This window comes from Salmo salar, chromosome ssa02 (genome assembly GCF_905237065.1).
Source record: "Salmo salar chromosome ssa02, Ssal_v3.1, whole genome shotgun sequence".
Classification (NCBI taxonomy): domain Eukaryota; kingdom Metazoa; phylum Chordata; class Actinopteri; order Salmoniformes; family Salmonidae; genus Salmo; species Salmo salar.
Window position 1 is genome coordinate 61345132 of NC_059443.1, and position 13870 is coordinate 61359001.

The 13870-nt window shown below is 46.5% G+C and overlaps 2 protein-coding genes across 13 annotated transcripts in view; both read right to left on the reverse strand.

The window, feature by feature from the left end:
- LOC106586590 (regulating synaptic membrane exocytosis protein 1) overlaps nucleotides 1-2441 on the reverse strand; it is a 41469-nt gene extending 39028 nt beyond the window's left edge. For 4 of the 12 annotated variants that reach the window (XM_045707125.1, XM_045707130.1, XM_045707116.1 and 1 more), the window contains exon 1: nucleotides 1912-2439. In XM_045707125.1, coding sequence (XP_045563081.1) covers nucleotides 1912-2377 — 466 coding nt within the window. In that variant the 5' untranslated portion in view covers nucleotides 2378-2439. Of the gene's footprint in view, nucleotides 1-1911 lie in introns of all 12 variants that reach the window. The other 8 variants (XM_045707100.1, XM_045707104.1, XM_014174095.2 and 5 more) reach the window with 4 other exon arrangements.
- The window catches only part of LOC106586472 (regulating synaptic membrane exocytosis protein 1), a gene marked incomplete at its 3' end in the record, with an annotated part of 56841 nt that continues 45408 nt past the window's right edge, over nucleotides 2438-13870 (reverse strand). The window contains exons 4-6 of the mRNA XM_014173825.2: nucleotides 13459-13479; nucleotides 4127-4431; nucleotides 2438-2918 (exon numbers count right to left, since the gene is read on the reverse strand). Coding sequence (XP_014029300.2) covers nucleotides 2438-2918; nucleotides 4127-4431; nucleotides 13459-13479 — 807 coding nt within the window. The remainder of the gene's footprint in view (nucleotides 2919-4126; nucleotides 4432-13458; nucleotides 13480-13870) is intronic.

Consider the following 13870-nt stretch of genomic DNA (forward strand, 5'->3'; position numbering starts at 1 on the left):
GTTATTATATACATTATACTGTATATTATAGTGCTCTATTTAATTATGTGATTTGACCTGAAGGAGGTCATCAGGAGGTCATCGGGAGGGCATCACAGATGGATAGGCCTACACAAACAAACACACACTGTCTAAAAACACACTGACGAATTAGCATCAACACTCAAATTAACCTTAGGTCTGATTTCTCCTGTCATTTCACTCCTTAATATATTATCTTCCACTACTTGACACTTTTGAAGAAGCCAACCAATCAGACTGGCTGAATCTCCACTCCCTCCTTTAACTGTAAACAGTAAACTCTTAGCTCCTTATTCAATCCCAAAATTCACTCTTAGCTCCTAAATCAATCCCAAATGCATCTTTAAATAGATTCTTAATTTCATAAAGGTGTCCTCCTTGAGCTTTTATAAAGGCCCTAGTTAATTTTGCAAAATATAGCCTGCATCAGGAGCGTATTCAAACTGCTAACCTCCCAACAAGATATTAGACTACATGGAATAAAAGTTTTACTATCTCATTTGACTGGTTTGATTGCAACAGTAAAGCTGTCTCGCAGGTCTACTAAATAGTATGTAAAGTAGGTTTGGGGTGTATCTGTACCCACGCTTACAATTTGGAGCAGTTCAAGTGTTTTACTGTAAATGAAAAACACACAACAACACGGAAGTTGACCGAACTGTCTCGTTGTAAGATTTTAGATTAACCAAACATATATCCATCAATACTTTATCCAAAAAGAATAGAATGAAGCAGTATTCATTGGACATACATTGTCCTCATGAACCCAGGCTTTCACAGCTGAGTTACACTTCACATAGCTACATTTAGCGTTTAGCCTTGTCCTGTCTCTGAATTTGTTTACCGCGGAGAACATCAAATGTAAATCCCATGCTGGATTGGGACTGGCGTACTCCTGCTAGCTACGACACCTAACTTTCTAACTATTTCTCCGCTTGTCGCCCCCATTAAACACCCTATTCCCATGTGTTAACCTAATCTGATAATCTAATTTGGGATTGGGATTGGCCTGGAGCGACCAGTGGTGGTGGTGAGTGGTGAGTGAGATGAGTACACAGATAAACAAAACGACAACCGTCGTCATGGCATCCTCCCTCGACACGCTAACCGCTAAAATATCACAGCTTAATTTAGTCTAGAAGATTGAATCGCAAAGCTGTTGCAGGCCGGCGTGAACAAACGAGAGGCCAAAACTGAACATGCGGCTGACCACAATGGTGACACCCAAACTCGATGATATCTTATCCGTTAACGGCAGGATGCAGCCGGTGTTTGGCGGGGAAGCTTTACGTAGCGTTAGCCGCACTAGCCATTGACCTAATTCTGCCAAATCTGCTGGCCTAAATCACAGGACGTTTCCTACATAAAAGAGAGCTGTCCTGTTCCAGGATGGGAAGCAATAGAGTTTAGCTTCAGCGGTGTGGGTGAATGACAGTGTTGTACCGAGTCAAGGCTATAGCACATTATAGGCAGGGAGATACAGTCCCAGTAAACTTTGAAATATACATTTAAATTCTTTATTTTGATGGAAACCTAGCGCAAAGCGATTTTGATAATAACAAAATAGTTAAGAAAGAATATTGCATTAGTAGCGACACCTGACAGGTGACCATAAAACCATAAATTCTAACGAAAGTTTGATCATTCCACCAATGTCGAAATCTCTGACAATCTCTGACAATACTGAGACAAAACCAGCTAATATAGATGATTCGATCTGATAGAAAACTGAAGACTCAGACCTTTCTTGCTGACACTCTCCATACAGGTAGCCATAACACCAACTCAACACAGATTTGATCATTTTTCCAATGTTAAAATATCTGAATGCATTACCAATCATATTGACACGAGAAGAGCTAACAGAGAGAGAGAGAGCAGTAATCTGACCTTTCTCACTGACGCTCTCCATGTCCACGTCCTCACAGCTGGTGTACTCGGGCGTGGAGGCGCCCTCCTCCTCTGAGCTGCTGATAGACATCTGCCTCTTGTTGACGCCCCGTTTGCTCTTGTAGGGCCTGGGTGGGGGTGGCCGCAGCGGCTCCGACTGGTCCGAGCTCTGGGAGTTCTTCAGCAGCAGGCTGTCCCCAGACTTCGCCCTCCTAGCCTTGTGCATCATGGCTGCCTGGGAGTTGGGGTCCAGCTGGCTGGGGTGGGGTCCCTTAGGGGGGTCCCAACCTGCTGGAGGGGGGGGTCCTTGGTGGGAGTGAGGAGCACCAGGATGGGGGCCCGTTCGTGGGCCACCACCGGATGGTTGAAGGGGTCCGTGGTTCTGGTTCTGTTTGAGGAGGGGGGGACCTCCCTGGGGTCCCTGCCCCATTCCGCCACCCCCACCACCCCCCACGGTCCTGTCCATGGAGTAGGCGCGGTGGTTCTCCAAGGACGCCTTGCGATCCGGTTCTCCACCGCCGCCCCTCCGGAGACGATTCTCAGGCACATCCCCCATGTTCCCTCCCCCTCCTCCCCCGCCCTCCAGCCCCACCTCATTGATGGCGTTGTTGCTGTGGCGCCGCTCGTGGCGCACCTTCGACACCTTGGCGTGCATGCGCATCTCCTGCTCCTCCTTCTGCGGCTTGACCGGGTAGCGCGCCAGGTTGGGGTCGCTGCGGTAACGTGTCTGGAACTCCTCCTCCTGGCGCCGCTTGCGCTCCTGCTCATCCTCCTCCGGGGGGCGTCTGCGGAGGTCGGGGCGATTTCCTTGGTCGCCGCCGTCGGGGTAGTCATGGGAGTGGACCTTCTCCAGGTGCCGACCGTCCCGCCAGTCTATGTCCCCAGGACCGCAGAACTCCTCCTGGGAGGCCACGGTCTGAAGCTTCCCCGGGGGTCCCCGGCCTCCTCTACCACGACCCAGACCACCGGGCTTACCGTTCTGCTCATGGAGGGACACAGGTCTTTTCCTGAAGAGAAGAGAAGGGTGACCATAATGGACATTGATATAACGTTACACACTTGTTGTTTTGTTAACATAATACCACGTAGTAACACAACAAAAAAGCCTACTCAGATATACCGGACAAATTATGGTCAGTACCAGTTATTACTGGTTGAATGAAAGCAATGATGATAAAGACAGGGAAATAATTCAAAATGGAGGAATATGTACAGAACTGAAATGAGATTCTATTTCCATGGGAAAATGTTCCTACTGATGGTTAACCTGGGTATGGATCATCCAACAACAGTGGGAAATAGGGACAGCATTTTGAGTGATGCATTCAGGCCGGACCTAAACGGACTCACCCATTAGAAGCAAAACAAAATATATTAATCATGGACCTTTCAAGAATAAAACATGTAACCCAGCTTCTGCTTTGGCTAAGCTTGGACAGCGCTATTTTTTTTGATCCAGTTGGGATTAAAATATCAAGTGCTGCAACCCATATACCACAACACACACCGAAAATGGGTCACTCCCAACATCAGAGGATTTGCGTTCCTGTCAAACGCGGAAAAAATATGACCAAAGTATGTCCAATGTTGAATGAGACAAATGAGGCTACATGTGTAAACTGACAGTGTCAACAAGACCGTGTTAGACAAAACAGATGCTGCATTAGCCTAATTCATCCAATCACAACAAAGTCAAATATATTAAAGAGGACTAACTTGTACACGACTCAGACGTACAACAATAAAAAAGACCCAATGTAAAAACTACCATATCATCTGAAAGAGGCGCAGGTCAAGATACTTAATACTTAGACTCTGATACAGTCCCAAAATGTTTTGCATGTCAGCAATCAAGTTTTCAAGATAGAGGACTTTCAAAAAGCTAATTGTAGCTTGCCACAAAACGCATCTTATGAAGTAAAAAAAAAAAAAGATCAAAAGATACTTTTCGAGTGGATTATTCCTTTAAGTGTCTACAATCAAAGGGATTAAGGCGAGGTGATAATAGTAGAGTGGATGAGAGAAAGTATTGTACAAAGTGGCATTTACAACAATACTAAGTACTATCAGCAATCAAAACAGGCCCCTAGATATCCAATACAGTGACGTAGACTCTGGTTTGAGCCTCTACAGCCAGAGAGGTGAAAGCAGGGATTATGAGAGGACAGGTGAAAGTGTTTTAGGGATTAGAGCGTTTGTGTCGACGATGTCCTACTTGTCTCGTGGTGGTTCGCTCCGAGCGCGTGACGCCGGCATGGTGTCCAACGCTCCTTTGGCTGGTACCGTTGGCGGCTGAGGCGTTCCGTCGGGCGCCGCCCCTGCGTTACCGCTGGAAGAGGGCGGGGCCTGGGACCTGGAGCGGAGTAGCTTCCTGTCCCCCCGTTGGGTGTCACCCCCCGTGGACGGGGCGTTCAGGCCGCCATCCAGGCTCATCTGCCTCGCCCCCGGCCCCGAAAACCATTCTCCCGATTTGGTGAGGATCTCCTGTTGCTTACGGCACAGGTTGCATACCCACATTACCTACAGGGGTGAAGGAGGAGAGGAGGAGGTTAGCTATTGCATACATGTACAGTATGCAGTAGTAGCCTGTGTCTATAGAGAGAAAGAGAGCATGGTCAATTCCATTTTCGATTCCTATTTTCTTAATTGAAAAGCAAACCCTGAATTGACTGAATTGAAATGGAATTGACCCTAACATTGTCTCTTAGACAGAGAATGTATAGTACTATACAATACCTCAATACTATAGTCATCTAATTCTATTCCTATGAGGTTAACATCAGAAGACTCGTGGGGTTGCAGATGTTGTCATATATCCATTGCAGTCCACTTTTTAGGGAACGGTCATCTCTAGTCCATGTGCAAAACAGATTCAGTTGTGAGGTAGAGAAATGTTAGCTTAGCTTAGAGTATTTTAGCTTGGAGTATTTTAGCTTGGAGTATTTTAGCTTGGAGTATTTTAGCTTGGAGTATTTTAGCTTGGAGTATTTTAGCTTGGAGTATTTTAGCTTGGAGTATTTTAGCTTGGAGTATTTTCGACAGACAACAGGTCATTGTTATACAGGCAAGGAAAGGGCAGGACTGGTGACAGAACTACAAACAGGCACAGACAGATAGAGGATCTTAGTAAGACACAAGCAAGTACAAGTCACAGCGTTATGTTCTTTCTCATGTTTTATTTTAGTCTCTTGACTCTGATTGAGTATTGGTGATAGCTCATCTGTCAGACAGGGGATCAAGGTTTCTTAAAATACCCTAGTACCTCCCCCCCCTCCCTCCCCACGCTCCCCCTCCCCCCCACGCTCCCCCCTCCCTCCTCCCCCCTCCCTCCTCCACGCTCCCCCCTCCCTCCCCCAGCCTCCACTCTCTTTAGCCTCTTCCTCCCTTCTCCTACAGGTTGCTGCAGATTAAAAATGAAAGGCCACATGGTTGCAGATATGGTGGGAGACAGAGTGCACCATTTCACTATGTCCATTTTCGAATGGAAAACTGGGCCTAGCCTGTAGCCTGATATGCCAATATACACTCAGTATACAAAACTCTTTCCTTGCCATAGACTGACCAGGTGAATCCAGGAGAAAGCTATGATCCCTTATTGATGTCACTTGTTAAATCCACTTCAATCAGTGTAGATTAAATAGGTTAAAAGAAGGATTTTTAAGCCTTGAGACATTTGAGACATGGATTGTGTATGTGTGCCATTCAGAGGGTGAATGGGCAAGACAAAAGATTTAAGTGCTTTGAACGGGGCTATGGTGGTAGGTACCAGGCGCACTGGTTTGTGACAAAAACTACAACGCGCTCAACAGTTTCCCGTGTGTATCAAGAATGGTTCACCACCCAAAGGACATCCAGCCAACTTGACACAACTGTGGGAAGCATTGGAGTCAACATGGGCCAGCATCCCTGTGGAACGCTTTTGACACCTTGGAGAGTCCAACGAATTGAGGCTGTCAGGATGCAACTCAATGTTAGGAAGCTGTTCTTAATGTTTTGTACACTCACTGTAGGTTAAAATGCACTCTGTGAAATATCACAGCATTTTACTTACACATTGAGATAAGGAAACAGATGTATAAAAGGTGATCCAATATGAACACAGTATCTAGTTAAACAGAGTAGGCTTGATATGGATGGGATGTCGTTACCATGGAGAAAGCAGTAGCCTGTTGCCTATGGCGGACAAGGCTGTTAATCTCCCACAGCGGATGATGGTACAGAACATTTACTGGTCAGCAAGGAAAGCCAGCTAGAATATCCACCATCCACCAAAAGCTATTTATCGTTCCACACCAGGTACCAGAGGAACATTCCTAATTCAATAACTGGTTACAGTATCGGCCCTGAAGAGAAGACGTAAGTGAAAGCTAGGAAATTGACAACGATCTGAACATAACACTGTGGAAGACCATGATTTGAGAGGACCAGTCTCAGATATACAGGTGCATCTACTGATTGCTGTTCACAATAGTATAAAATAACATTTTTTTTATTTAACTAGGCAAGTCAGTTAAGAACAAATTCGTATTTTCAATGACAGCCTAGGAACAGCGGGTTAACTGCCTTGTTCAGGGGCAGAACGACAGATTTTTACCTTGTCAGGTCGGGGATTCAATCTTGCAACCTTTCGGGTACAAGTCCAACGCTCTAACCCCTAGGCTACCTGCCACCCTAATAATAATAAATATATAAAAATGATCTACTGTTGATAGAAATCATTGGTCAACTCAAGTCAGCTATTTGACGGTCCTACGAACAACAACCCCAAATGGAACAACAGCAACATTAAAGAAAGGTTCCATACTCACATGTAGCCATGGCTACTGAAAATCGCCTCCCTCCCAACGCAGAGAAAAACAGATTTATGTCTTCTCCAGTGTATAATCCCAAAGTACTATTCCTTGTATTAGCGTTTAGAAGTCTTTGTTTGCATCCCAAAACACAACCTTATGTGAAACATGCTCTTTGATGGAGGGTTGGTCGAATGGACAGTTCGTTTAGCGGTTAGCTTTTTAGCGAACCGGCGCGCATCATGCGTACCCTGATTGAATCCTCTGTTTGGCTCCAGGCCACACTAATCTAAAGTAAATCAGCTGTGTGCAGCTGTGGCCCACAGCTGTCGAGCTGGACACACACACACACATTCAGTTGTTCTAATACACACATACACATACGTACAGTACATACAATCTCTCTCTCTCTCCCTCTCTCTCTCTCTCTCTCTCTCTTTTACTCTCTCAGTCTCTCACACTCACACACACATACATGCTCTCTCTCTCTCTTTCTCGCTCACTCTCCCACTCTCTCACACTCTTACATTCACTCACACACACACTCTCTCACTCTCTCACACACACACTCTCTCTCTCTGCTCTCAGGCAGGTTAGATTGGAGTAGACCGCAGCTAATCCCCTCAGCTCCTCACCATTACTCAACATCATCATCAGTCAGGACAATACCCACCAGCCGGTTTCAGATAGCAGCCGTGCGCAAGGCCGGTAGGCTATGCTACCGCTAAACCATATCCCTTATACTCCCTCCCCTTAATTATTCAGCTGTTTGGTGATTATCATTATCATTATCAATCATTCAGAGTGCATTCTGGGAAATCCCGTTTTATCAGGCCAGGAATGTAAAGTATATTTTAGGTAGGCCTATAGTGTCAGTATTAAGGCCATTACATTTACATTACATTTAAGTCATTTAGCAGACGCTCTTATCCAGAGCGACTTACAAATTGATGCATTCACCTTATGATATCCAGTCGAACAACCACTTTACAATAGTGCATCTAAATCTTTTAAGGGGGGGGGGTTAGAAGGATTACTTTATCCTATCCTAGGTATTCCTTAAAGAGGTGGGGTTTCAGGTGTCTCCGGAAGGTGGTGATTGACTCCGCTGTCCTGGCGTCGTGAGGGAGCTTGTTCCACCATTGGGGTGCCAGAGCAGCGAACAGTTTTGACTGGGCTGAGCGGGAACTGTGCTTCCTCAGAGGTAGGGGGGCCAGCAGGCCAGAGGTGGATGAACGCAGTGCCCTTGTTTGGGTGTAGGGCCTGATCAGAGCCTGAAGGTATGGAGGTGCCGTTCCCTTCACAGCTCCGTAGGCAATCACCATGGTCTTGTAGCGGATGCGAGCTTCAACTGGAAGCCAGTGGAGAGAGCGGAGGAGCGGGGTGACGTGAGAGAACTTGGGAAGGTTGAACACCAGACGGGCTGCGGCGTTCTGGATGAGTTGTAGGGGTTTAATGGCACAGGCAGGGAGCCCAGCCAACAGCGAGTTGCAGTAATCCAGACGGGAGATGACAAGTGCCTGGATTAGGATCTGCGCCGCTTCCTGTGTGAGGCAGGGTCGTACTCTGCGAATGTTGTAGAGCATGAACCTACAGGATCGGGTCACCGCCTTGATGTTAGTGGAGAACGACAGGGTGTTGTCCAGGATCACGCCAAGGTTCTTAGCACTCTGGGAGGAGGACACAAGGGAGTTGTCAACCGTGATGGCGAGATCATGGAACGGGCAGTCCTTCCCCGGGAGGAAGAGCAGCTCCGTCTTGCCGAGGTTCAGCTTGAGGTGGTGATCCGTCATCCACACTGATATGTCTGACAGACGTGCAGAGATGCGATTCGCCGCCTGATTATCAGAAGGGGGAAAGGAGAAGATTAATTGTGTGTCGTCTGCATAGCAATGATAGGAGAGACCATGTGAGGATATGACTGAGCCAAGTGACTTGGTGTATAGCGAGAATAGGAGAGGGCCTAGAACAGAGCCCTGGGGGACACCAGTGGTGAGAGCGCATGGTGCGGAGACAGATTCTCGCCACGCCACCTGGTAGGAGCGACCTGTCAGGTAGGACGCAATCCAAGCGTGGGCCGCGCCGGAGATGCCCAACTCGGAGAGGGTGGAGAGGAGGATCTGATGGTTCACAGTATCAAAGGCAGCAGATATGTCTAGAAGGATGAGAGCAGAGGAGAGAGAGTTAGCTTTAGCAGTGCGGAGAGCCTCCGTGACACAGAGAAGAGCAGTCTCAGTTGAATGCCCAGTCTTGAAACCTGACTGATTAGGATCCAGAAGGTCATTCTGAGAGAGATAGCAGGAGAGCTGGCCAAGGACGGCACGTTCAAGAGTTTTGGAGAGAAAAGAAAGAAGGGATACTGGTCTGTAGTTGTTGACATCGGAGGGATCGAGTGTAGGTTTTTTCAGAAGGGGTGCAACTCTCGCTCTCTTGAAGACGGAAGGGACGTAGCCAGCGGTCAAGGATGAGTTGATGAGCGAGGTGAGGAAGGGGAGAAGGTCTCCGGAATTTGCCATCTCTGTTGCCATCATTTCAAATATCCATCTAGGGATGCGGTCAACATTTGCATGTGTCTCAAAGAGGACGGTAAGAAATGTTAACATTTTAGACTCTATAGCAAAGAACTGACGAAGGAAAAAGGTCCAGTTTAACTTCACAGTAAATAGGGAGATTTTTTTTCTCATGGTTGAGGAAGACGAAAGAAATGAATCCGATGGGTAATCCTTGAATGAGATCGTATTCAAGCAGCACGCACACAAGGAATTACGGTCCACACACACACACACACACACACTGACAAATGGCGCTCCACAGGAGACGGTGCGATGAACTGGAGGTGACACCACAGTGGGCTGCTTCTTGAGCGAGCCGTCTGATTGGCTGCCATCACACACTAAACATGCTTAAGCAGCAAGCAAGGAAGCCCTTCACATATTACAGGTGTCACACAATAGGGTGGGGTTCCTAACACAGACCAAAATAGAATTTTGAATGGAAATCAACTGTTTCGTCTCCACAATGACAGTAAAACGAATGTGTGTGTGTGTGTCTTGAGTATGAGCAATGCCATTTCTAATGTGTTACTGCACCAATCTCACCCTGCCTAACAGAATTCAGTTCACCATGGTAACCAAGTCATTGAGTACAGAGAGAGAGAGAGAGAGAGAGAGAGAGAGAGAGAGAGAGAGAGAGAGAGAGAGAGAGAGAGAGAGAGAGAGAGAGATTGTACTAACAATGCCAAGACTGGGAACAGCAAGTTAGTGGGGAGCTAAAAGAACTGTGTGGTCTCCTATGAGCTCTCTGTGACATCATAATAGATCATCATCCTCAAACAAACTAACGAAACAAACATCATCCTCAAACAAACTAGCCAACTCGAAACGGATTAGTCATAAAAGGACATGACAATAACTGACAGGTCTTAAGTCATGTTTATGACAGTTTTAAACCATGTCAGCCGCAGGTACTGTCAAAAGAGTTTGACTGAAAAAACACAAACCGCAAAAGCCAAAATACAACATTTAACCAACGTTACAACAACCTCAATCCCACACATCCTGCGTTGCCTAACAACCCACCACCTTCCTCGTACCGCTAACCCGCCTGACGCAGCAGACCGACTTGACAAAACACACACACGCCCACACTGTCCACCCTAAAGGTATCTAAAAGTAAATAAAATGTCATTAATTGAATGTATCTCTTTTTCTAAAGCCACACCTCTGTCCTTGTTTTACATGGTCTCAAACCTACGCAGAGGAGAGAATAGCACATACACAATATCAACATGTAGGCCACTAAAACCTGGGTGTATTCTGTGTGGGAGAGAAACAGGCACACGCAAACACATACACACACGCGTACACGCACACACACACACAGAATAATCCTGAGCTGGAATGATTAGGCCCTACGTTCCTGGATTGTGTGACGGATATGTGCAGTGTGTGTCTGTGTGTGTGTCTGTGTCTGTGTGTGTGTGTGTGTGTGTGTGTGTGTGTGTGTGTGTGTGTGTGTGCGCAGGCCTGCATGAGGAACAGTGATTAGAACAGTGCAAGTTAATTGTTCTGTGTTAGGAACCCCACCCTATTGTGTGACACATGTAATATGTGAAGGGCTTCCTTGCTTGCGGCTAAAGCATGGTTAGCGTGTGTGTCTATCGTGAGTATGAGCAATGCCATTTCTAACAGGTAACTGCACAATCTCACCCTGCCTAACAGAATACAGTTCACCATGGTAACCAAATCATTGAGTACAGAGAGCCACGTCAGCGGCAGGCACTGTCAGAAAAGTTTGACTGAAAAAGACTAACGGCAAAAACATACAACGTTTAACCAACGTTAGAACAACCTCAATCCCACACAACCTGCGTTGCCGAACAAACCACCGCCTTCCTCGTACCAGCAACCCACCTGACGAGGCAGACCGACTTGACGAATGGCGACATCTTACAGCCGTCGTTAATCAACACGCTCTTTTCTACCCCACGCCCCTCCATCATCTCCATCTCAGACACTCTATCCAGCCGTTTCTGTTGCCAAAACAGGGGAGGTGGGGATAGCGACAGTAACAGCGGGCACGGCGGCGGCGGGAATAGCTGGGAATTCTGTAGACGTCGTCTTTTTCCTTAACTGGGTGGAATAGATGGAGGCCCGGGGTGGTGGAATGGATAGGAAAGTGCTCAGTGAGCGCGCTCAGTACAGCCTCCAACGACATATTGACATATGGGGCGGCAGCGGTGCCAGGCAGAAAACTACCATCCGTCAGGGAATGTTAAATCCTACAGACCAGGATGAAAGACGACCACAAAACACGATAATGCTCCATTTGTGTAAATAAGGCTATAGATCAACTAGGAATAGGTATTGGCTTCCTTCTGCAGCCGAGCCCCGTAAACTACAAGACAGTTCAGTGTTAGACTGAATGGCATTCTACCCTATAAAAGCTAACACTGCTAACAACACAACAGAAACCCTTCTAGTATTATTATCCCATAGTGTTTGTATAGGCCTTTCTGTAACGCCAAACTGATCCTGGAACTGTTCACAAATACAGTTACTGTTACCGTTATTGTTATTTTATAAAAGGCATTACAGTAATGTTTTATGGCAGACCGCTGGGTTAGTCATCCAATGCTGAGAAACCTGACAGAGATTATGAAGTGCATTCTCTTCCTGTAAAAAAGTGCAGTGTCGGCTCGATGCAGTGTGGGAGTGGGAGAGTTGGTGTGTGTGTGTGTATGTGTGTCCGGTGTGAGTGCGTGTGTCTGTGCGTGCGTCTGGTTTGTCCAAGCAGTAAAGAGGTGTTTGCATATTTGTGTCTGTGTACATTAGTGTGTGTATGTGAGTCTCCACTACAGAAAGAGGAGACAGATTGGCTCTGATTCGTTCATTCCCTCTCTATCGCTCTCTTGCTCTCTTTCTCTCTCTCTCTCTCTCGCTTTCTTTCTCTCGCAGCCATCTGGAGATGACATTAAACACACATAAACAAACACTCTGCAATTAATACACCAAGACAAGTAAAAGCAACTAGACTCGCGAGGACAACTAGTCTCTTGTCTGTGAAGAATATAACATGATATATTGTTATATTTGTGTAAATCGTACATTTAAACTGTGATTGTATCGTAATATGATGAAATAAATGTAATTTGACCCTTATTTACACTATAGAATATACATTATTCAAAGATTTATGTTCCTTGAGGCGTCAACTGAAGAAATTGTGGAGGTTAAACAAACAGTGTCTCTGAGAATGAGTCATATCTACCACAATTGAATGAAATACCCGTTGGAAACATAGACAACCCACATACTGCAGTTAATTAACACAGAAATAATAAAACCGACACACACACATAGACACACACACACATAGACACACACACACAAAGGGACGAACCCAGAGGCTTTGATTTAAAGGCTTGGTATGAACTGTAACAGTGACAGTGTAAGTCTGTTAGCTGAGCTAAGGTGCGGAAGTCTTGATATTGAACGTAGACAACACTGACAGACGCTGACAGGGAGAGGCGAGGGGCGATGAGGGACTAGGAATGGGCCCTAGCCTAGACCCTCCACCCCTGACCCCAGTCCACTGTCTTAAGCAGCCGCAGGGTCCAATCCAAAGACTTGCATCCTTCCCCTCTGCCCCTGTCGACTTCCCCTCAGATCCGAATCTGAAAAGATAGGATGCTTGAGAGCAAAAATGTGCTTTAAAAGCTCCAATCCAGCAAAAGGATTTTTGGTTGTTTTCTCCTTACTTAGAGTGGACAAGTACAGAGGGGAAGGTGGCAAGTATACAAACTGGAACCCAGCCTCGGCCTCCCCTCCCATCTCCCTGTGCCAGGGGCTGGTCTGTATGCTCATCACAGACAGGCAGGTAAAGCATGCACGGGCATAAGTGTGCACATTCCCTCTGCAGTCACAACAAGGGTCTTATAGTCAGATAAGGTGCTTCTGCGTGCCAACAAACACCCTGTGCCCGTGTACCCCCCAACAAACACCCTGTGCCCTTGTACCCCATTTTCCCCCCTATCTTGTATCTTACACCCAGTTCCTCCTGGCACAGCCATGCCCACAGCCATAGAGAGAGGAGTTGTGTAAGGGAGGTGCCCATCCAGGGGTGTCTAGGAATGCCCACCCAGACAGCCAGGCATGGCTCATGCTCGCCCGCTTCCCAAATTGCAGCTGAGGTGTGACATTAAATAACTACAGTTATAGTGACCCATGCAAAAACTCCATTACCCAGCAGGCCTTACCCTGTCCTTCACTATGAGACACTTTGCAAGAGGAAGAGACAGACAATGGATGCAGAATTAGTCAACGTTTTTACCCAGATATCCTTACTGAAGATAAAACAGTCTCTACTACTGCACTACCAATGTCCATATTAGTGTGGACTGGACTACAGGCAGATATGCTTAGCGAAGTCCATGGTAAAATACCATAGTGATAAACAGAGATAGTATCTAATCGTATTTATTTCTACTCAAGTCAAAATGGTCCCTATAACTGTATCTGCCAATGCCCAGAGTCTGGAATCTGGACTACAGACAGATACAGTATGTGTGTGGAAGTCCAAGGATAAAGGCTAGCCTTTTAGTATTAGAGAAAAGCTAGCCTGGACTGTACTGTCAGGGAATCATTCTGTTCGCTTTAAGTCATTAATCC